The 24,805-nt window shown below is 46.5% G+C and overlaps 1 protein-coding gene across 1 annotated transcript in view; it reads left to right on the forward strand.

Moving 5' to 3' along the window:
* GATM (glycine amidinotransferase) overlaps positions 1 to 24,805 on the forward strand; it is a 31,142-nt gene that overhangs the window by 1,241 nt on the left and 5,096 nt on the right. Inside the window, exons 2-6 of the mRNA XM_083586847.1 lie at positions 7,589 to 7,813; positions 15,376 to 15,571; positions 17,051 to 17,241; positions 19,563 to 19,700; positions 20,735 to 20,899. Of these exons, the coding sequence (XP_083442973.1) occupies positions 7,589 to 7,813; positions 15,376 to 15,571; positions 17,051 to 17,241; positions 19,563 to 19,700; positions 20,735 to 20,899 (915 nt within the window). The remainder of the gene's footprint in view (positions 1 to 7,588; positions 7,814 to 15,375; positions 15,572 to 17,050; positions 17,242 to 19,562; positions 19,701 to 20,734; positions 20,900 to 24,805) is intronic.

Genomic DNA, 24,805 nt, shown 5'->3' on the forward strand with positions numbered 1-24,805 from the left:
GCCTTGCAATAATCATAATTGCAAGAGTTGGAGCTTCATATTCTGTGGAGTTGTGTATATGTCCACATGGCATATGCAGGGAAGGTGAGAGAGACAGAGGGGCTGCAGGTGCGTTTAAAAGCGGCTGATTGGGCATGGGGTTCGGTACTTGCTGAACAGCATAATGTATGCTACCTTTACAAAAGAATTCATACTTTTTGTGTATGTATATGTACCATTTCACAATGTCGGGGACTGTAAGCTTTAAAAATGGTCAAAGTGGTGGAAGGGAGTGGTCCGCATACAGGCTTAGTTATTTGCTTCCTGGCTGCATCTGAGGAATTAATACTTTTTGTGGTTGGTTGGATGGATAGATGGATGAATGAATGATCCCAGTATGAAAGTGTGACCATGTGCAGTATCCAAATACACACATTTGTGACAAGAGCATTCCCATTACTATGCATGCAGGAGGTGAGAGGGGAAAATGTGTACTGAGAAATTGGGGAGAAAACTTACCTTTCTCTGGATTGCTAGCTTTCTCACGCAATTACTGCAAACAAGCATCTTGCATATCCTTAACCAAAGCAACATAATCCCAGTATTATCAACCCAGCAGCGGACCTTGGGGTCTTAAACTTCAGTGGCAAAATTCAGCGCCCCCCCCATTCTACATCATAGTTGCGGTGCCCCTCCAAGTCCCCATGCCTGGTGCAATCGAACTGTGCTCCCCTAAATCTGTGTCTGATCAACCCCTTTCCATATCGCTTCCTCGTGGCTAAACCTGCATTGCTAAACAGTAATTTGCTAATGAAGTGCGTGTGTTGTTGGACCCTGGAAAGCAAACCTTTATTTCAGCGGTGGTGGTGATGGGGTCTGTCTTGATTGAAATATGGAGGAGGGAGGATTAAAATATTGAATGGAGCTGTGAAATGGTGGGTGTGACACAGAGGGTGCTGAAATGGAGAGGGAAAGATTGGAAAGCCACCCTGAATATATATAATATCCAGTAAAGGTATATTACAGTAAAGGTATATCTTCCTGGCTGCAACTCAGTGGTGTAGAATCTGCTTTGCACACCAATTCAATCCCAGGCATCCAGGTAGAGTTGGGAGAAAATCTTGTTTGAAACCCTCAGCTGGCTACTGCCAATCAACATAGACAATGCTGAGCGAGGTGGACCCAATGGCCTGACAGCTTCCTGTGTTCCTCTGTTGCTTCCTAGGCCCCTGTCTTGTCACCTAGAATCATAGAATTGTAGAGCTGGAAGCGACCCCAAATGTCATCTAGTCCAACCCCTTGCAGAGCAGGAATCTCAACTAGAACATACATGGCAGGTGGCCATCTTGGTAAAGCTGCTTTGGGTGGTGCTGTGGGTTAAACCACTTGCCGATTATAAGGTCGGTGGTTCAAATCCCTGCGACGGGGTGAGCTCCCGTTGCTCGGTCCCTGCTCCTGCCAACCTAGCAGTTTGAAAGCACGTCCAAGTGCAAGTAGATAAATAGGTGCTGCTCCGGCGGCAAGGTAAACAGCGTTTCCGTGCACTGCTCTGGTTCGCCAGAAGCGGCTTAGTCATGCTGGCCACATGACCTGGAAGCTGTCTGCGGACAAACGCTGGCTCCCTCGGCCTATAGAGTGAGATGAGCGCGCAACCCCAGAGTCGGTCACGACTGCACCTAATGGTCAGGGGTCCCTTTACCTTTACTTAGTGGAAAGGCAGGTATGGATCGTTTCAAACAAGCAAAGCAATGAAGGGTGTTATTTTGTAAATTCGATTTGACTAAGAATGCACAGTAGGTACATGTTGTGAACACACTCAACTGTCTCTTTCTGCGCTTTTGTGTGTACCTTTGGTTCCTGAATGGCTTAGTTGTCAAACAAATCAGCTCCCCATCACCGCAAACCCGGAAGTAAGTGTTCCAGTTTGCGAACGTTTTTTCGGAAGCCCAACGTCCAACATGGCTTCCGATTGAGTGCAGGAAGCTCCTGCAGCCAATCGGAAGCCGCGCCTTGGTTTTCGAACGGTTTCGGGTGTCGAACGGACTCCCAGAATGGATTAAGTTCAAGAACCAAGGTACCACTGTAATCTGTTGTGAGCGAGTTAACTGAAGGAAGGTGCTGTGTTGTCAACAGGATTTAACTTCAAGTCCTGGAATGTGCACTTTAGCATTGTGGACTATCTCAGAGCATTCCTTCTCACCCAGGTAAGAAGTTAGCCTCCTTGTCTTACCAGGGAGGTGTCAAAGTTCAAGGTGCACCATTCTTCTCAGATTGACACACAGCAGTTGTGTTGACAGCTGTAAGATATTCCTTCCTCTCCTGCCCCAAACTGTCCATGTCTGCTAGTTGTGAAGTTGGCTATGTATTTCCTGCGGTAAGCAGAGGCGATATGCATCTGAATACCACTTGCTGGAACATACATTTAGGGAGGCCGCTGTTGTGCTCCTGTCCTGCTGCCTTATACAGTGGTACCTCGGGTTAAGTACTTAATTCATTCCGGAGGTCCGTTCTTAACCTGAAACTGTTCTTAACCTGAAGCACCACTTTAGCTAATGGGGCCTCCTGCTGCCGCCGCGCCTCTGGAGCACGATTTATGTTCTCATCCTGAAGCAAAGTTCTTAACCTGAGGTACTATTTCTGGGTTAGCGGAGTCTGTAACCTGAAGCATATGTAACCTGAAGCGTATGTAACCTGGGGTACCACTGTACTGAGCTGCCTTATACAGTGGTACCTCGGGTTAAGAACTTAATTTGTTCTGGAGGTCCATTCTTAACTAGCAACAGCCTTCCAGCATTCCAGACTGGCTTCTCTCCCAGCACTACCTGGAGATGCTCAGGAATGAACCTGGAATCTTCTGCATGCAAGGGAGATGCCACTTGCACTGGGCTGCAGCCCCTCCTAAAAAGCCCAGTCAAAGGCGACTATGGGGTTGTGGCGCTCATCTTGCTTTCAGGCTGAGGGAGCCAGTGTTTGTCCACAAACAGCTTTCCGGGTCATGTGGCCAGCAGGACTAAACCGCTTCTGGCACAACAGGACACCGTGATGGAAACCAGAGCGCACAGAAACGCCATTTACCTTCCCATAGAAGTGGTACCTATTTATCTACTTGAACTGGCATGCTTTCAAACTGCTAGGTTGGCAGGAGCTGGGACAGAGCAACGGGAGCTCACCCCGTTGCGGGGATTCGAACCGCCGACCTTCCGAACGGCGCCACCCGCATCCCTCTTAACACCTGGCTGGCTGCATAATGCAAGACCAGAGAGGATGTTGGTATGATCTAGCAGTGTTTGTATGTTCCTTAAAGTACAATTACAGCTAGCATACTGGCCACATCTGGTGTGCACTTCTTAAAAAAAATATTTATTTACAGGAATCTTTCTCTGGCCCAGGGAGAGGACTCTACCCATTTATCTCCAAGCAGATGCACTGCTTTTCCTCTTAGGATTGCTTTAGCCCTTACACCCAAAGCCCAGATTTGTGGCAGGCTACTTACTGTAGCGGTTCGAATCCCCACGACGGGGTGAGCTCCCGTTGCTCGGTCCCTGCTCCTGCCAACCTAGCAGTTCGAAAGCACGTCAAAGTGCAAGTAGATAAATAGGTACCGCTCTGGCGGGAAGGTAAACAGCGTTTCCGTGTGCTGCTCTGGTTTGCCAGAAGCGGCTTAGTCATGAGCGCCGTAACCCCAGAGTCGTCTGCGACTGGACCTAATGGTCAGGGGTCCCTTTACCCTTTCCCTTACTTACTGTAGATGCCGCTGATGTCTCCTTGTGTTAGAGCCAAGATCCGACCTGTCTTTCTGTGGGGGGGGGGACAACCCTTTCAATTGTGTGGCTCCCCTTTGCACCTGCCAGTACGCCTCACGTAAAGGTAAAGTGTAAAGGGACCCCTGACCATCAGGTCCAGTTGTGGATGACTCTGGGGTTGCGGCGCTCATCTCGCTTTATTGGCCGAGGGAGCCGGCGTACAGCTTCCGGATCATGTGGCCAGCATGACTAAGCTGCTTCTGGCGAACCAGAGCAGCGCACCGAAATGCCGTTTACCTTCCCGCCAGAGCAGTACCTACTTGCACTTTGATGTGCTTTCAAACTGCTAGGTTGGCAGGAGCAGGGACCAAGCAACGGGAGCTCACCCCATCGCGGGGATTCGAACCGCCGACCTTCTGATCGGCAAGTCCTAGGCTCTGTGGTTTAACCCACAGGGCCACCCGCGTCCCACGCCTCACGTAGGGAAGGGTTATTTCCCTCCCGCCGTTCCCTCTCTTTTGCTGAGCCAGCAGGCACGCATACCCCTCCCATATTGGGTCGGGGAATGTTGATCATTAACAGTCTGCAACAGGATAGGGCATATTTGCTCATCCGCAGCTTTGCTGTCTAGCCTTTCCCAACAGCTGGTGTGGAACAACTGCAACCAGCTTCTTTTAAGTGGCTTGGAATGCTCAGCTTTGCAGAGCAGGGAGAAATTGCCCTCATGCCTGATCCAGTTATGCCAGAGCAGTTTTTGGTTTTTGGAGCAAGTTTTTGGAGCAAGCCAACTGTATATCCCTATATGTTGTGCCTTGCATGGAGGTAGATGCCCCAGCTTAAGAAAAGTGCCTTCCACTGTGTACACACGGCACACTCTCCCTTATATTCTACATTCTGGGTAGGAAGCTAATCCCCTGCAATGTGGCCCTCCAAGCCTCCTATCCGGCCCTTCCCAGCTGCACCCCACTCCCCACAGGCAGTGTTAGAAACTCAGATATATAAGCTATGCACCAAATGGCTCCTTAAACCAGGGTTAGTGTCGCCAAAACGGAACGCCTAGTTGCCATTTCTGGGCCAGACGGCTCAAAAGTCATATTTTTCAATGTGACTTTTTGGTTCCTGAAATTCATTCTGATTGTGCAGATGAAATATAAGGGGTAGAAAATTCTGCAGGATGAACTGTTGCTGATGTGTGTGAAGACAGTCAAGGGAAGCTTTTAATGACTGAGGAATTTTAATCTTTTGTTGGAAGCCACCCAGAGTGGCTGGGGAAACCCAGCCAGATGGGCGGGGTATAAATTATTATTATTATTATTATTATTATTATTATTATTATTATTATTAAGATCCCCAGGCACGTACCTCCAGATGGTGGAGACGTTAGGCCAGGGGTCAGCAAACTTTTCCAGCAGGGGGCCGGTCCACTGTCCCTCAGACCTTGGGGGGCGGGCGGACTATATTTTGAAAAAAAAAATGAACGAATGCCTATGCCCCACAAATAACCCAGAGATGCATTTTAAATAAGAGCACACATTTGACTCATGTAAAAACAGCAGGCAGGCCCCACAAATAACCCAGAGATACATTTTAAATAAATACATTTATATATTTTAAATAAAAGGACACATTCTACTCATGTAAAAACACACTGATTCCTGGACTGTCCACAGGCCAAATTTAGAAGGTGATTGGGCTGGATCCAGCCCCCAGGTCTTAGTTTGCCTACCCATGCATTAGGCAGCATTCTGCCCCCCCCCCCGGCATTTTCACTTGGCCAAAAACCAGGTGCAAAATGTACCTGGTGAATTTCAAACTTTGCACCCTGCTTGAGTGATTTTGCCTGGCTGAGATGTGTCCTTGAGCTGTGACCAGAGGGATGCATGAGTGTGTCTAGAAACCAGCCTCGTACAAAACTTATTATTTATGTTTTTTCTGATGACTGTTGCCTCCTTCCACTGCTGACATGTGGCACCCAGAAGGTTGCCCAGAATGGAACTTGGCCCATGGGCTGCAAGAGTTTCTCTACCCCTTCCTAAATGAGACAAGGTGAAGCAGCCTGGATGAAGAGCAGTGCAAGACCACCATCGCTCCAGTCCTCATGCAGCAAAAGGAGTTCCAGACCAGTCCAGCATCGTTACATAAACGTCAGGGGAGATTGTGCCAGACATTTTCCTGCATGTCTCATGTTAATTGGAACAGACCCTCCAGAGTGGCTGGGGAAACCCAGCCAAATGGGCGGGGTATAAATAATAAATAATAAATTATTATTATTATTATTATTATTATTATTATTATTATTATTATTGTGTCCCTCTTTTCCAGGGACAGTCTCAAATATCCAGGGATAGTCCCAGATTTACAGGTTTCTGATTTGATCCCGGAATGTCCCACTTTTCCTTAGGACATCCCTATTTTCAACAGAGAAATGAGTTATCCAACTCCATAGAATCTGAAGGCAGCCCTGTATAGGGAAGTTTTAAAATGTTTAATTATGTTTTTATATATGTTGGAAGCTGCCCAGAGTGTCTGGGGCAGCCCAGTCAAATGGGTGGGGTAAAGAGAGTAAAATAATAATAATAATAATAATAATAATAATAATAATAATAATAATGAAATAGGATGTCCCTATTTTCATCGGAGAAATGTTGGAGCGTATGTTAGAAGTATGGGGAGAGCCGTGGCTCAGTAGCAGAGCATCTTTGGTAAAGATCCCTCTCCCCGGTGAGGTGTGTTGTGTTGTGTTACGTGCCTTGGTTACGTTTACAGTAGCAGCTTTTGTTGACTGCTCACTCCCGGTGCTGAAATTCTTACTGCTTGCTGTTCATGAAGCGCCAGCTGCTGGCCCCGCTCCACCAAATGTTTTCTGGTGATATAGAGCAATTGGCACAGTTGCTCCCCTCCCTAGAGCGCTTTGCGTTTACTCTCCCTCTGCAAATAGACGCTGCAGAGATCTTGCATGCAACACAGCCCCTCCTATGGAGCTGCTGAGGGGGTTTGCGGGGCCCAGAGCAAACCCAAATCAGGTCCCATGCTTCTGGTCTGGGGTGTTGGGGACGGGACTTGTGCACACTTTTGTGCCTGCACCTGATTTCATTTACTGCATTTTCAGAAAAACAAAAAGTCTCTTGGGGACTTTTTATGAGCACAAGAAGGCAACACTGCTTGAGCTCGTTCCTTTTTCCTGAGCTGGGTTTCCTGAACTGGGTCTTTGTGCTTTTGAGGCTTGAGAGTTCTCTTCAAGCCCAGGAAAATAAATTGCGCTGTTCAGCATTAGTCTTCCAATTTTTGTGCAATTAGCATGAAGGGCTAAGAAATCACGATTCTGCACATTGCTGGTGCAAACAATCTCACACACGAGGAGTTCATTTGCACAGGTCATGCATGAATCTGCTTGCAAGTGGGTGAGGCGCTAAAATTTACTTAAAAAAAAAAAAAAGAATCTTGCCATTCAAATACTCGAGGCAAATGAAATGGAGAACCTTTCTTCCCTAGAAGAGAATCGTTGTCTTGGCCACTGTGAGGATGGAGCTTCTTGGATGTGTGTGTGTGTGTGTGTGTACAGTGGCACCTCAGGTTACATACGCTTCAGGTTACAGACTCCGCTAACCCAGAAATAGTACCTTGGGCTAAGACCTTTGCTTTAGGATGAGAACAGAAATCGTGCTCTGGCAGCAGCGGGAGGCCCCATTTGCTAAAGTGGTGCTTCAGGTTAAGAATGGACCTCCGGAATGAATTAAGTATTAACCTGAGGTACCACTGAACTGTCGAGATCATGAGGACTAGCCCCTTGGCTCCTCACTTAGCAGAATGATATTTAAACAATCTAAATTAATCAAGTGACCCCCCTTTTTGTTTTTTCACTAAAGCTTGGACGCGTCTTCACAGGATGGGTGCAGCGAACTTTCCAGAGCACCCACGCGGCTGCAGCCTCCCAGGCGACCTGTGCTGTTGCTGATGAAAATAACAAGGCCCCTGACCCTGTTCCCGAGGACTGCCCTGTTTGCTCATACAACGAATGGGACCCGCTGGAGGAAGTCATTGTGGGGAGAGCTGAAAATGCCTGCGTTCCTCCTTTCTCTGTGGAGGTCAAGGTAAACCATTTGCTGTCTGCGTCGCAAGACTTTAGATATGCTCTTTGCAGCTTCCCACTTCTGCAAACGCTGGAGAGGTTTTGCAATCACAGGCTTTTACAATGTCTGTTTTGCTACGAGTACCGAAGACTTCTAATAGCATTTGCGGGATTCTTTCTGTCTGGGTGCCTGCCTGCTATCCCCTGATCAACTTGTAAATAAAAGTTATTATTACAAGAAAAAAAATGGCTTGCTTCCAAATTCGTAGCGCTTAAAAGGAGGGAATTGCAAGCTCAGACACACAGTCTGCATCTAGAGTAGAAGCCTATGTATCATTCATTGAGTCCTCAGTTGTTTAAGGCTTTATAGGTCAAAACCAGCACTTTGAATTGGGCCCAGAAACTAATTGGCAGCCGGTTTAGTCAGTGTAATACTGACTCTAAAACTATTTTGCCCCAGTGAGCAGCTTGGCTGCCAAATTCTGCACCAGCTGAAGTTTCTGAACAGTCTTCAGAGGCAGCCCTATGTATAACACGTTGCAGTAATCTAACCTAGAGGTTAGTAAAGGTAAAGGGACCCCAGACCATTAGATCCAGTCGTGACCGACTCTGGGGTTGCGGCGCTCATCTCGCTTTATTGGCCGAGGGAGCCGGCGTACAGCTTCCAGGTCATGTGGCCAGCATGACTAAGCTGCTTCTGGCGAACCAGAGCAGCACACAGAAATGCCGTTTACCTTCCCGCCGGAGTGGTACCTATTGATCTACTTGCACTTTGACGTGCTTTCGAACTGCTAGGTTGGCAGGAGCAGGGACCGAACAACGGGAGCTCACCCTGTCATGGGGATTCGAACCGCTGACCTTCTGATCAGCAAGTCCTAGGCTCTGTGGTTTAACGCACAGCGCCACCTGCGTCCCCTAGAGGTTACCAGAGCATAAACAACAGCAGTTAGGCTATCCCTTTGCAGATACAGTAGGGGTGCAGCTGGGCCACCAGCCAAAGCTAATAGAAGGTACTCAGCGCCACTGAGGCCACCTGAGCCTCAAGTGACAGCAAGAGATTCAGAAGTACCCCCAAGCTGCATACCTGCTCCTTCAGAGGGAGCGTAACGCCATCAAGATCTGGCAATCTCCCAGCCATCCAGTCTGGGGAACTGCCACTCGCAGGGTCTCCATCTTATCTGGATTGAGCTTCAGTTTTTTGGCTCTTGTTTCCATTTCCGAGGCAAGACACCCGTCTAGCACCTCCACTGCCATGCCTGCAGATGTAAAGGAGAAATAGAGATTTGTGTCATCAGCATATTGTTGGCAACATACTCTAAACCTCCGGATAACCCTGTAAGTAAAGGGTGGCCAAGTTCTGTACAGTGGTACCTCAGGTTACATATGCTTCAGGTTACAGACTCCGCTAACCCAGAAATAGTACCTCGGGTTAAGAACTTTGCTTCAGGATGAGAACAGAAATCGTGCTCCGGCGGTGTGGTGGCAGCAGGAGGCCCCATTAGCTAAAGCGGTGCTTCAGGTTAAGAACAGTTTCAGGTTAAGAACGGACCTCCGGAACGAATTAAGTACTTAACCTGGGGTACCACTGTATTCTTGTAGTGGAGCCGGGGGTGGGCTACCAACTCTATGCAGCAGTTGTAAAAGTGTGGGGCTGAAACTTTATTTCACCCCACAAAATGTCTCCTAGGTGCTCAGTGTCTGTAGTAGTCAGTAGCCTGCAGTAGTAAGAGCAGCCTTCATCAAGCTGGTTTCCTTCAGATATTTTGGAGTGCAATTGCCATTAGCTTACACGCGGAGGAAACATGGAAAACTGCTTTTGAGTCAAACCAGGGACAGGCAGTGAAAACTTTGTCAGGATTTTTTTAAAAAAAGACACCCTTGGGGCTATCAGATCCGGCACTTGGGCTCTGGTTGACAAGCCCATATTAATTTTATTATATCATGCTTCTGCACTTACTTTCACAGTTTATTTAGAGAGCAAACCCTAAACATGCTTGCTAAGGAGGAAGGATTACTGAGCACAATGAGAATTACTTTAGAGTCAACATTCATTCAGCTGCGCTGTCAGCCCAGCATTAGTTTTCCAGATCTTGTTTGACATTTGCATGCTGCCAGATTAATCTGGCTGCAAAGAACACTATCGCCTGCAGGTAGAGAAGTAAATACACTGATAATATTTGAGTGGCTTGACAGTTGTGTCGGCACATGGAAGCGATGCGGTTTAGCAAGTGAAGCAAGAAACCTCTAAGAGACGTAGCTGCTTCACAGGTCAATTTTTTGGGGGGTTGCATAGGGTTGCCATATAAAGGTAAAGGTAAAGGGACCCTTGACCATTAGCTCCAGTCGTGGCCGACTCTGGGGTTGCGGCGCTCATCTTGCTTTATTGGCCAAGGGAGCCGGCGTACAGCTTCTGGGTCATGTGGCCAGCATGACTAAGCTGCTTCTGGCGAACCAGAGCAGCACATGGAAACGCCGTTTACCTTCCTGCCGGAGTGGTACCTATTTATCTACTTGCACTTTGACGTGTTTTCGAACTGCTAGATTGGCAGGAGCAGGGACCAAGAAACAGGAGCTCACCCTATTGCGGGGATTCGAACTGCCGACCTTCTGATCGGCAAGCCCTAGGCTCTGTGGTTTAACCCACAGCGCCACCCTCGTCCCTAGGGTTGCCATATATTGAAGAGCAAAAAGAGGACAGCCTGAGATGCTGCCAGCTTGAGATGGGAAAGTGGTGCACAGGCATAGGGCCCTTGCTGCCACACCCCTGTGGCTCTTTCCCAGCTTGGGTTGGCAGTGCCTGCGGCATGCAGAGCAGTCCGAGCCCAATCCTTGCTGCGATGGCCTCGCTCCACTGCGGCGCTTCTGCTTCTGGGGTACAGGGCCCTCCCAAACATACGCATGCCCCCCAACCCAGACATTTCCTTTAAAATGTAAAAATCTGCCCGGATGGGCATGTTGGCACCCAAAAGGAGGAAACGTCCAGGTTTCCCCAGATGTCTAGCAACCCTAAAGGTAAAAGGACCCCTGACCATTAGGTCCAGTCGTGACGAACTCTGGGGTTGTGGCGCTCATCTTGCTTTATTGGCCGAGGGAGCCGGCGTACAGCTTCTGGATCATGTGGACAGCATGACTAAGCCGCTTCTGGCGAACCAGAGCAGCGCACGGAAACGCCGTTTACCTTCCCGCCAGAGCAGTACCTATTTATCTACTTGCACTTTGATGTGCTTTCGAACTGCTAGGTGGGCAGGAGCAGGGACCGAACAACAGGAGGTCACCCTGTCGCGGGGATTCGAACCGCTGACCTTTTGATCGGCAAGTCCTAGGCTCTGTGGTTTAACCCACAGTGCCACCCGCGTCCCGTCTGGCAACCCTAGGGTGGCACAATTTAAAATGGAAACAGATGCCCCTAAATATTTTCTTGGATCCATGGATCCAAGAAGTGCAACAGCATTTCCTGTTCAGAATGAAGTTTTAGTCATGCTTCAGTCCTTCGTTTATTAGCATGCACCTCTTTTAGGAAACTCGGTAGAAGGAAAGTCCTCCGTGTGGGTGGGATTAGCATGGCTGTATGTGTTTTAGCAGAGGAAAATGCTCTCTTTAGCAAGGCTGATTTGATAGACTGATAATGGAAGATCGGTTCTTAGCATTGATTGTCAAATATGAACAAATGCCCATGACAGAGACACTAATATGCATTTTAATTGCATGTAGCTGATTGAGGGTTTAAATCTGTTGTGAACATGATAAAAACAAACAGAGCATGCATTTGACAGTAGCCTTAGTAATCATCACCATCATAATCATAGCATTTCTGTAGGAACTTGAAGACATTCAAAATGTTTCACATAATGTTACGGCAAGCGGTATTTGTAGTATGATCAGTATTAATAGTAGTAATAATTCATTTATATATGGCACATATATAAAAAGGTATGCGTGTGTATGTTTGTTGTGTGTGTGTATATATATGCACTGTGGTCTAAACCACTGAGCCTCTTGGGCCTGCCAAAAAGGTCAGCGGTTCGAATCCCCGCGATGGAGAGAGCTCCTGTTCCTCTGTCCCAGCTCCTACCGACCTAGTAGTTTGAAAGCATGCCAGTGCAAGTAGATAAAAAGGTACCGTTGAGGCAGGAAGGTAAATAGCATTTCCATGTGCTCTGGCTTCCATCACGGTGTCCCGTTGTGCCAGAAGCGGTTTAGTCCTGCTGGCCACATGACCCGGAAAACTGTCTGTGGACAAATGCCGGCTCCCTCAGCCTGAAAGCAAGATGAGCGCCACAACCCCATAGTCGCCTTTGCCTGGACTTAACCATCCGGGGTCCTTTACCTTTATACAGTATATACCATACTCTGCCACTTAGGTATGGTCTATCCTCTTAAATCGTAATTTAAATTGTAAGCCTCATAGGGGCAGCAGGGATCTTTTTTTGAAGGGGTTGTGGTATCACCATACTCTGTGAAATGCTGTGTCCATTGAGAGCACTACATAAATATCAGGAAACGGTGTTTCCAAGCAGACCCCTATAATCTCGTACTTGTGTGGCTTCTGATAAGAGTATCCAGGCCCCTGGAATGACACCAAGGGAAGTTTGCGACAGTTTCCCAACAGAGTTCAGAGGGTAGCAAACCGCTTTTATATACAGTGGTACCTCGGGTTAAGTACTTAATTCGTTCCGGAGGTCCGTACTTAACCTGAAACTGTTCTTAACCTGAAGCACCACTTTAGCTAATGGGGCCTCCCACTGCTGCCGCGCCGCCGGAGCACGATTTTTGTTCTCACCCTGAAGCAAAGTTCTTAACCTGAGGTACTATTTCTGGGTTAGTGGAGTCTGTAACCTGAAGCGTATGTAACCCGAGGTAACACTGTATTTTATTTTTAAAAGGGTGCTTTTTTATTATTTTTTAAAAGTGCATTTATCACAGCCTGCAACGAGCGGTTTGACATGTAGGTTCCGAGTTGCTGAGCTGGCAGTCTCTGAAGGTCGTGCTTATGTTACAGGTTTCATTCCAGGCCATTTCTGAGTCTCCAGGACTGAGTCCTGCTGGCAGAAAATCTTGGGCTGTGTACTGTACATTTGGCCGCCGCTGCAGCAATTCTTCATCTAGCTGTCTAAAGGCCTTCTTAACATTTCCCTACTGAAACTTAAATACAGTCACAGATGTTCACTGTTGGCTGAGCTCACTGCTCTGCTGACCTCTTTTTTTAGCAGCCGGTGGGGGGGGGCAGGGGCAGTATTTATTTATTTTTTAAAAGCCACATTCACTTATTCATTGACTTGCTCAAAGCCTTAATACGTGGCATGCACATTTAATGAATTGCATATGTGCAAAGCTTTGCTTGCGTTCTGTGGAAGGCGGCTGGCTGCAACACTCATTCCACTACTAGCTTATGGGGTTTTTTCCTGCATGTACATAAGAGGAAGGTGACGGGTTACAGGGACGCGGGTGGCGCTGTGGGTTAAACCATGGGCTTGCCGATCAGAAGGTTGGCGGTTCAAATCCCTGCGATGGGGTAAGCTCCTGTTGCTCGGTCCCTGCTCCTACCCACCTAGCAGTTCGAAAGCACGTCAAAGTGCAAGTAGATAAATAGGTACCGCTCCGGCAGGAAGGTAAACGGTGTTTCCGTACGCTGCTCTGGTTCGCCAGAAGCGGCTTAGTCATGCTGGCCACATGACCTGGAAGCTGTAGGCCGGCTCCCTCAGCCAATAAAGCGAGATGAGCGCCGCAACCCCAGAGTCGGCCACGACTGGACCTAATGGTCAGGGGTCCCCTTTACCTTTACCTCGAGTTACATACGCTTCAGGTTACAGACTCCGCTAACCCAGAAATAGTACCTCAGGTTAAGAACTTTGCTTCAGGATGAGAACAGAAATCGTGCTCCAGCAGCGCAGCGGCAGCAGGAGGCCCCATTAGCTAAAGTGGTACCTCAGATTAAGAACAGTTTCAGGTTAAGAACGGACCTCCAGAATGAATTAAGTTCTTAACCCAAGGTACCACTGTAATTAAGTTGGCTCCTACAGCTGCATATCTTTTGGTACGACTTGCCCTTACGTTATCATTACCTCCGGAATGAATTAAGTACGTAACCAGAGGTACCACTGTATTGGTACTTCTTGCTGCCGCAGCCCTGAAACCGGAAGTTTATTTCAGGCATTTTATACCCTGCCTTTGAAGGAAAAATGACCGTCAGAGCAGCTTACATAAATCAAGTACTAAGGTGGTTTCTGACTTGAGGCTCACTGTCTAAAAAGTCATGACATGTGAGGAAAAAGGAACTGGAGGGAGGAGGAAGAAAGCAGGGTCAAAAAAGAACGTTTGGGTCAGGCACCCCCTTCCCTCAGGCAGCTGACTTAATGGCAGTCACTGCACCCAATTCCTACAAGTCTTAACTAGGGTTGTTGAACAATTTTGATGGAAACAGGTGTAGAAATTGCCAGTGTAATAATGTTCCTTGTGTTTTTATATTTTGCTAGAAGAAGCCCAGAGTGGTGGCATATAAATAATAGAGGGGGGAAAGGCTGACACAAGGTTGCCCAGTTAACTTTGTGCTGAATGGGGATTTGAACTCAGGTCTTTCTCGTCTAAGCCCAGGACTCTAACTACTATGGAAAACTGTCCGGCAATCACTCTTGTTTATCTCAGTGGAATTTCTCCTGCTTGCAGTTGCAGTGGTGCCATGTGATTCAGGTGCCATGTGAATAGCAATAATTTTAATTTATTACCTCACATGGCTTGGTTATGACAATTTAAAATACATTATTATTATTATTATTATTATTATTATTATTATTATTATTATCATCACAGTGGTACCTCGGGTTACAGATGCTTCAGGTTACATATGCTTCGGGTTACAGACTCCGCTAACCCAAAAAGAGTACCTCAGGTTAAGAACTTTGCTTCAGGATGAGAACAGAAATTGTGCGGTGGCGGTGCAGCAGCAACGGGAGGCCCCATTAGCTAAAGTGGTACCTCAGGTTAAGAACAGTTTCAGGTTAAGAATGGACCTCCAGAACAAATTAAGTTCTTAACTTGAGGTCCCACTGTATTTGAAATTATTTACCGCCCTATACCCGGAGGTCTCAGGGTGGTTCACAGAATAAAATCCAAATATAAAACCACAAAATACATAATCAAAATAAAAACAACAACCCAATAACCCCCACCCCAAAAAAGCACATTTCCAAAGGGCATAGGATCCTCACAACATTTAAAGTAAGACCATTAAGAAACCTAGACAGGAGCCACTCGTTGGAAAGACCATGATCTCAGAAATGTTTGCAGCAATATTTATTGGTAGCCAAATTATCCAGGTGCCTTTCTGATACAAAGACAAAAATAGCTTTGAAATAAGAGTGGGAAGGGAAAAAATTAGCTGTGGCTGTTGAGCAGATGTAATACTATTCAAAAATAGTTTTAAAAACTTAGAATTACAGAAAATGCAATCACCTGAATATACAAGTCCTATGAGATTGACATACTGTTGTTTAACTGTTAGCAGATGAATACGGTGATTCTTTGCAATGTTAATATGCTGCTGGTTCATGTCTGCTTTTTCTCTGCTTTTTCTCTATTGATTACCAGGCGAATACGTACGAGAAGTACTGGGGGTTCTATCAGAAGTATGGAGGCCAGAGTTTCCCCCAGGATCATGTGAAGAAAGCAATTGCTGAAATTGAAGAGATGTGCAATATTCTGAAAATGGAAGGAGTGACTGTGAGAAGACCAGAGCCACTTGACTGGTCGACCAAATATAAAACGCCTGACTTTGAGTCCACCGGTAATTGCTCAGTGACTGGGAATGTGCAGAATTGATTTAGAGCATGCCCACATCCAAGCCGTACATGTAAAGCCCATGGGAATCCTGGGAAATGTAGTTTAAGGGTGCCGGGAATTGTAGCTCTGTGATGGGTAAGCTGCAGGATTCTTTGGAGGAAGCCATGACTGCAAAAAATGGTCAAAACGTGCTTAAAATGTACATTGTGGATGTGAACCACGTCTCCGTCTCCTCATTATTTTATGATGTATTGTTTATTCGTTATTGAAGAGATTTGTTTCCTCTTTAAAAAAACAAAAAAACCCTTTAAAGTCCTCATGACAATTCATAAAGGACAACAGTGGCCTACCGTTAAGCAACTTAGTGTATTGCTATCTATAGTTTCACAGGGGATGCATGTTGTTTACAGTAAAACAGTACAGTCCCTTCTGTTAACCTAGATCAGGGGTTGGCAAGGCTTACTGAAATATACTCAGAGTCGAAAGTGGATTTCATGCTCTTTATTCAGCTCATAGTGGTGAGGAGGAATGGAAGTTCCCCCAGAATGTCTGCTTTATATACATTATTTACACAATGGGCCCCAAGTGATTGGCTAATTCCGGGATTCTCCTGCAGGCCAATCAGGTTGCGGATTCACTTCCACCTGGAGTTGGATTGGGTGGCTCCTGTGGACCAATCAGATTGCTGCATTCTGGATCCTATTGTTCTAGGACCAATCAGACTGCTGCATTCTGAATCCTATTCAATTCAGTACATAACGCTTACCTTGCCTGGGCTGGTTCACTGCCATGGAGACCCCTCCGTGGGTCCGATTGGGGGGGCGCGTGAGTGTGCGTGTCCATGATTTTCAGCATCTGTGTCCATGCAGACGCGATTTCTGGCACCGCTCAATGAGTCCCCACACTGTTTAACGCAGCACGTGGGGACTCACTGAGTGGGTGGCTCGGTTTGGGGGTGGCTCGTGGGCTGGTAAAACGATCCCTGTGGGCTACTTGTGGCCCATGGGCCTTAGGTTGTCAGCCCCTGATCTAGATCTTGCTAGGCCTACATAGACATCACTGTTATGCAGTTGTGATGTGCTTTAGGCACACAGCGGAGCAGCCATGATGGATTAAAATGGATGACACACTAAAATGTTTGTCTGCCCCATACAAACTACTTGAAATTGAGTGCACCGTTTTGCTGCTTTTTGATAAAGGCTTGGCATTCTGGTTAAGAGTGGCAGAAACACAGCCATGTCCCCAAAATAAGGTTGGGTCATAACACATTTTGGCAAACCGAAGCTGGGAATCGTGTTGATTTGTTTTGGTTATGTTCAGTAGCCTGTGGTTTGTTTGTTGTTTTGCTTGATGTGTGGAAACTTCACTCCCTCTTCCCCTGGGTTGCTACCGAGCAAAATCGAACCTTGACTGGGATCCGGTGTGCAGGATTTGTGCCGCTGTTGATTGGATCCCCAGATCAAACACTTTGTTCTTTTGGTAGGGATGTACGCAGCCATGCCAAGAGACATTCTGCTGGTCATTGGGAACGAGATCATTGAAGCGCCGATGGCTTGGCGCGCCCGTTTCTTTGAATACAGAGCATACCGGCCCATCATCAAAGAGTACTTCCGCCGCGGATCAAAATGGACCACAGCACCAAAGCCCACCATGGCTGATGAACTTTATGACCAGGTATTACACGGGTGGCGCTGTGGGTTAAACCACAGAGCCTAAGACTTGCCGATCAGAAGGTCGGCAGTTCGAATCCCCACAACAGGGTGAGTTCCTGTTGTTCGGTCCCTGCTCCTGCCAACCTAGCAGTTCGAAAGCACGTCAAAGTGCAAGTAGATAAATAGGTACCGCTCCGGCGAGAAGGTAAACGGCGTTTCCGTGCACTGCTCTGGTTCGTCAGTCATGCTGGCCACATGACCCGGAAGCTGTACGCCGGCTCCCTTGGCTAATAAAGCGAGATGAGCGCCGCAACCCCAGAGTTGGTCATGACTGGACCTAATGGTCAGGGGTCCCTTTACCTTTACCTATTATTATCCTTTTGGCTTTCAAGGAAGCAACTATGGTGGCAGGAGCAAGGGTACCTTCCTGGTGTTATTGGAGTACAACTCCCATCATCCTTGACCATTGATTGGCCATGTTGGTGTTGGGAAAACGCCCTCGGAAGGCTGCAAACTTCCCCAAGTCTCCAGAGCGTTCCCCGGTGGCTTTCTCTGGCTATAAATTTTCTTCAGTCCAGAGCGGCCAGTAACAAGCAACTCTTCTCTCCTGAAAAGAGCACGCCAGTCTTCTGGCATATCATAGCAGAAGAAAGACTCAATCGTAGTTTTAAAACTACTTTATTTACAGTCTTATATACAATCTTTCGGATTAACTCTCTGCTCTTCTGAGGCCCAGTGGAAGCGAAGAAAGAAAGCGAAAAGATAAGGGGGTGTAGCCCATGATAGAACTCAGAGTGGACTCACTGAAGTTAACCAACTCAGGTTCATTATTTTCAGTGGGTCTACTCTCATTTGGGAGAATCTTGTAACTTTGGATTTCCCACCTTCCCCTCTGTGGGTTCTGTTATTAAACCATTTCTACTGCATCTTTTGGGACGCGGGTGGCGCTGTGGGTTAAACCACAGAGTCTAGGACTTGCCGATCAGAAGGTCGGCGGTTCGAATCCCCGCGCCGGGGTGAGCTCCCGTTGCTCGGTCCCTGCTCCTGCCCACCTAGCAGGTCGAAAGCACGTCAAAGTGCAAGTAGATAAATAGGTACGGCAGGAAGGTAAATGGTGTTTCCGTGCGCTGCTCTGGTTCGCCAGAAGCGGCTTAGTCATGCTGGCCACAGGACCCAGAAGCTGTTCGCCAGCTCCCTCAACCAATAAAGCGAGATGAGCGCCGCAACCCCAGAGTCGGCCACGACTGTACCTAATGGTCAGGGGTCCCTTTACCTTTTATATACAGAGACTCCCATCAGTACGTCTATACTCTCTGAACACCAGTACAGTGGTACCTCGGGTTAAGTACTTAATTCGTTCCGGAGTTCCGTTCTTAACCTGAAACTGTTCTTAACCTGAAGCACCCCTTTAGCTAATAGGGCCTCCTGCTGCCGCCGCACCGCCAGAGCACGATTTCTGTTCTCATCCTGAAGCAAAGTTCTTAACCCAAGGTACTATTTCTAGGTTAGCGGAGTCTGTAAACTGAAGCGCCTGTAACCTGAAGCATATGTAACCCAAGGTACCACTATAGAGAACTGCAACACACACATAAGTGAAACCAACTTCCAATAGTACAGTGGTACCTCAGGTTACATACGCTTCAGGTTACGTACGCCCCAGGTTACAGACTCTGCTAACCCAGAAATAGTGCTTCAGGATAAGAACAGAAATCGTTCTCCGACAGCGTGGCGGCAGCAGGAGGCCCCATTTGCTAAAGTAGTGCTTCCGGTTAAGAACAGTTTCAGGTTAAGTACGGACCTCCGGAATGAATTAAGTACTTAACCCGAGGTACCACTGTACTCAGAAGGAAGAGATAACACAGACTTACTTTCTCATGCTCACTCAGACACTCACATGATGTATACAAGTCATAGTACCACTCGCTGGAGCAGCTCGGATAGATAGAAATCCTAACAGTTGGCAGGGGCTGATGGGAGCTCAATGCCAACAATAATATCTGCAGGACCATCGTTGTTCCTCGCCCCAGAACTCAGGGTTTGGCCACAGCATGTCTGCATTGGCAACCCTCCCTGCTAGAACTATCAGCCCTGGAAAAGCTTAGGCCAGGCTTCCTCAACCTCAGCCTTCCAGATGTTTTGAGACTACAATTCCCATCATCCCTGACCACTGGTCCTGCTAGCTAGGGATCATGGGAGTTGTAGGCCCAAAACATCTGGAGGGCCGAGGTTGAGGAAGGCTGGCTTAGGCAGATCAGAGGTTTAGAAATGGCGCCATGTGATTGCCCCAAGTAGTGGGAACAGTCCTAGCAAAGGCCTGTGTGTGTTTTGTCTTTCTGAAACCAGGATTACCCAATTCGCACTGTGGAAGACAGGCACAAGCTGGCTGCGCAGGGCAAATTTGTCACAACTGAATTCGAGCCGTGCTTTGACGCTGCAGATTTCATACGAGCCGGAAGAGACATCTTTGTGCAAAGAAGTCAGGTGAGCAGATCGGTTCCTTTTTTTGCAGTATAATTTATTATTATTTTTTTCAAACATTTGCACCATAATCTTCTTATCAAATAGTTACACTGTTTCATAAATTGACTTCCCACTCTCATTTCTGCAGTCTTTTTACTCAGACCGTCTCTACTGCATTATATCTTTATCTATTACACAAGTTTCTCTGTTGCAATTATTTTATCACTTTTTCTTTCTCTGCTTTTAGCTAGAATCCTGCCTTCAATTTCATTTGGCTATAATATTTTTTAAAATAGTCCATTCTTCTATGAAAAGTTCACCATTTTGATCTCTTAATTTCACTGTCAGCTTTGCCATTTCTACGTAGACCAACAACAAAATTTTACATCCATTATTCGTTTTTTAGTTAGATTTATTTGTTGGTTAGTACCAACTTTTATGCTGACTTTGAAAAGCCTGCTGAAAACTTTTCTATTCCGCTATGCCTATGCAGACAATCAGTGGCGTAGCGTGGGTTGTCAGCACCCGGGGCAAGGCAAGTAATTTGCACCCCCTAACCCGTGGATTTGCGCCCCCTAACCCTAACCCACAGATGTTGCGCCCGGTGCGGCCGGCCCTCCCTGCACCCCCCACGCTACGCCACTGCAGACAATTAAGAATACACCCCCCCCACAATGCTCTATTGATGTTCAGTTTAAATATCTGCCTCCCTCTGTCCCTCTGTTGCGTCAAGTTGGCGGAGTTTTGCGCTTTGGGAATACGATGATCGGCGTTAATGCAGCGTGCCTTTGTTAGCGGCGGAGTTTAGATGAGCGATTTATGTCATTCCCCCTTTAAAAAAGCTCAACAGCTCTTGTCAATCCTTCCCCCCCAAAAGTTCAACAACTCTGGTCAATCCTCAATGGCAATGGATAGATCAGGTAGATCACTGCCATTTTTTTTTAATACTGGGAGTAGATTGCAGTCTCTTGGGCGTTGGATGGGCCTGATATATGGCTTACTGTTGTTGCAGATATTTCTTCTGAAACAACTAAAAGTCTAAATCTTGCTCTCAGGTTACTAACTACTTGGGCATTGAGTGGATGCGGAGACACCTTGCGCCGGAATACAGAGTGCACACCATCTCTTTCAAAGACCCCAATCCCATGCACATCGATGCCACATTCAACATCATCGGACCGGGCCTTGTGCTTTCCAACCCAGACCGTCCGTGTAATGAGGTAAGGGATCTTCAGACAAACGGGGGGCAAGAATATAAGAGCAGCCCTGTAGGATCTGGCCAAAGACCCATCTATTATTGCTCTTATTATTATTTATTGAATTTTTATACTGCCCTATATCCAGGGGTCTCAGGGCAGTTCACAGAACAAAATCAAAATATAAAACCACAAAATATGTAATCAAAATAAAAACAGCAACCCAATAACGCCCCCCTGCCCATTTTAAAAGGGCGTAGGATGTCAATCAAATCAACCAAAGTCCTGGTTAAAAAGGAATGTTTTTGCCTGGTGCCTAAAGGTGTCTAATGAAGGCGCCAGGCGAACTTCCCTGGGGAGAGCATTCCACAGACGGGGAGCCACTGCAGAGAAGGCCCTGTTCTTGTGTTGCCACCCTCTGGACCTCTTAAGGAGGAGGCACACGAAGGAGGGCCAAAGAAGACCCTTTAGTAGCCTAATATACCGGGGGGGGGGGGCGGCATTCCTGTATTTTGATAGACCATTTCATTTCATGTCTAACAGTTTTAGATACTTTACAAAATTAGTTACTTTCTTAAATATCTGTAATTAGCATTAAAAATAGGCTGCAGGAAAATATGTTCAGAACAGCATGATCTTGAAGTGAGTATTGTTCCAATGTGTGCATTGACAAAACAATTTTGCACTAATTTTGTGCTGTGCACAAGCTCTTCTGAAAGATAAATACACCACAAGGATCTGTTTAATTAAAACAAAAGACTAATTCAGATGCCTTTATAAAGACATAAAATAGCCTCTAACAATGTGGATTCAAGAGGTATAAGATGATTTCAAAGTCCAGGTAGGTTCATATGGGAAGAGGCTGTCCTTGAGGTATTGCGGTCCTGAGCCGTTTAAGGCTTTATAGTTCAAAAACAGCACTTTGAATTGGGCCCGGAAACTAATTGGTAGCCAGTGCAGTCGGACCAGGATCGGTGCAATATGTTCAAACTGTCTTGCTCCGGTGAGCAACCTGGCCGCTGAATTCTGCACCAGCTGAAGTTTCCGAACAATCTTCAGAGGCAGCCCTACGTATATTGCACGGCAGTAATCTAGTCCAGTATCCTGTTCTCACAGGGGTCAGTCAACCCATGGGAAAGCAGGACCCCCAAGCACAAGAGCGCCCTCCCCCTCTGCAGCTTCCAGCAACTGGCATTCAGAAGCATCACAGCCTCTGACCATGGAGGCAGAACATAGCCTTTGTGGGTAGTAGCCCTTGATAGCTTTCTCCTCCATGAATTTGTCTAACCCTCTTTTGAAGCCATCCCAAGTTGGTAGCCATCACTGCTTCTTGTGGAAGCAATTTCTGGTGTATTTCTAGGCCTCTTCCCTGCGGCACTAGCTGATTATGTGCAGGGAGTTTGATGCAGGAGAATATTCAAACATGCTGTTCACACACCTCCGTTCTTAAAGTGGTAGAGTCCTGCCAGGAGAACGGAAGAGCCCTGTTTAAACAGACCCAATGGCCAGTCTAGCCCAGTGTAGGCCCACGGGTGCTTTTGGGAAGCTCGCAAGCCGAGACTTTTCTGAACCCTTTGAACAAGTCGCTAGGTGTCTCGTCAGCAATTGTTAACTAAGCCAAACATTATTTAAGCCCTTGTTTTTGCAGCTGACCTTGGGCAATTGCGTGCAAAGGTTGCGGTTCCTTTTTACAGCTCTTAAATTTGTGGGCTCTCCCTTGGACTCTTGATCTGTTTTTGCTGCAGCTAACAAAAGGACTGTAAAGTGGTACCTCGGATTACAGACGCTTCAGGTTACAGACTCCGCTAACCCAGAAACAGTACCTCGAGTTAAGAACTTTACTTCAGGATGAGAACAGAAATCGCACAGTGGCGGCGCGATGGCGGCGGGAGGCCCCATTAGCTAAAGTGGTGCTTCAGGTTAAGAACAGTTTCAGGTTAAGAACAGACCTCTGGAATGAATTAAGTTCTTAACCCGAGGTACCACTGTAGTGAGGGACACGGGTGGCGCTGTGGGTTAAACCACAGAACCTAGGACTTGCCGATCAGAAGATTGGCGGTTCGAATCCCCGTGAAGGGGTGAGCTCCTGTTGCTCAGTCCCTGCTCCTGCCAACCTAGCAGTTTGAAAGCACGTCAAAGTGCAAGTAGATAAATAGGTACTGCTCCAGCGGGAAGGTAAACGGCATTTCCGTGCGCTGCTCTGGTTCGCCAGAAGCGGCTTAGTCATGCTGGCCACATGACCCGGAAGCTGTATGCCGGCTCCCTCAGCCAATAAAGCTGAGCGCCGCAACCCCAGAGTCGGCCATGACTGGACCTAATAGTCAGGGGTCCCTTTACCACTGTAGTAGATTGCTTCAGTTATCAGAACTATTGGTCCGTTTGTTACCCTGCAGCTTCCTTGGGCAGAAAGATGTATGTAGCCAGTGCCGGATTTACGTATAAGCTAAACAAGCTATAGCTTAGGGCCCCACTCTCTTGAGCCCCCCCCCCAAAAAAAAATAAAGGAAAAGAAAACTGGATATACATTTCCAAAATAAAAGATAAAAAACAAATAAAATAAAACCTACATACAGCAACAGTGTTTTGTGCTGTGTAGGCTCCTATGATGTAAGTAATGGGCTCCACCTGCTAGCCTGCTCCCTAAAATATCACTGGTTTGCTATTATTATTTCATGTTATAGAAAGTTTCTAGAGACTAGATTATGAGTCTTTGTAAACTGTGTTTCTAAAGGAACTTTTGTTATTGCCAAATGCCAATGTGTTTGCATTATTAAGTTTGTTACGAATAAAATATTGTTTTAATTTAGAGCTTAATAATTATTTCACTATTAATATACTTCTTCTTAATTGTATTTCACTTTCAATATACTTCTTCTTAATTGTATTTCACTATCAATATACTTCTTCTTAATTGTATTTCAATTCAACAATTGCTTTGATAAAATACATATTTTGTTATGTACAAATGGCTTTAGATACCTATTAGGTCCATAAATTACCATCTAGCATATATTCAACTGAAAAAAACAGCAGCAATTTGTTGTTGACAAAGGACAGCTAGACATATAAAGGGCCCCATTACCTTCAGTAGCTTAGGGCCTCATCAAACCTAAATCTTGCCCTGCATGTAGCATATGGGGAATACTTTTATCTACATGAGAGGAATGGCCTACAAAAGCTGGCATGAGTGCTAGAGGGGAAGAAATTAGTTTGTTGCTCCCTTTTAAAATATATTGTCTGGTGGGGGTGCTAGAATCATCTGATGGGCCTCTGTGGGAAGGAGAATAGTGGACAAGATGGACCTTGGGTCTGATCCAGGATAGCTCTTGATCTTCCTTTGCAGTGGGTGGCCAAAGGAGGATGTGGAGTGTTTTCTAGGGTGCTATCTGCACTATAATTTAAAGCAGTACAACACCGCTTTAAACAGTCATGGCTTCTGTGGCAACCTTCCTTAGTAAAGATGGGAGTAAGGTAACATGACCGGATTTGGGGGTGGTTTTAAAATTTAGACTCTCCCTGTCTAAATTTTTAGAGGTCTGCATGTCTAGGCCTGCACTGCTTGCATGTCAGTTGCGAAGTACAAAGTACAATGTCATTGCATGTGAAATATAATATATTGAAACTGGATCCCATCGGACTGCAAACATTTTAAGAATATTTGAGCAATTGGAAAATATTAGACGCCAGTGTCAGCACAATACATTTAGCTGCAGACTGAGATTGCATTCACATGGCAGTTTATTCCATTTTCACAAAATGTTTCCCAAACTGATAATTTCCACATTATTTTTCAGCTTTCACACAATGTAAAAGCCACCTCTGGAGCTATTGTGCTGTATAGTAGCACTCGCTTCCATATTATTTGCAAATGGATTCTTTTCTGGAAGCAAATAACATGGGCTTGACTGCTAAACTTGAACTATATTTCAC

This window comes from Podarcis filfolensis (assembly GCF_964270895.1).
Source record: "Podarcis filfolensis genome assembly, chromosome: 14".
Lineage (NCBI taxonomy): Eukaryota > Metazoa > Chordata > Lepidosauria > Squamata > Lacertidae > Podarcis > Podarcis filfolensis.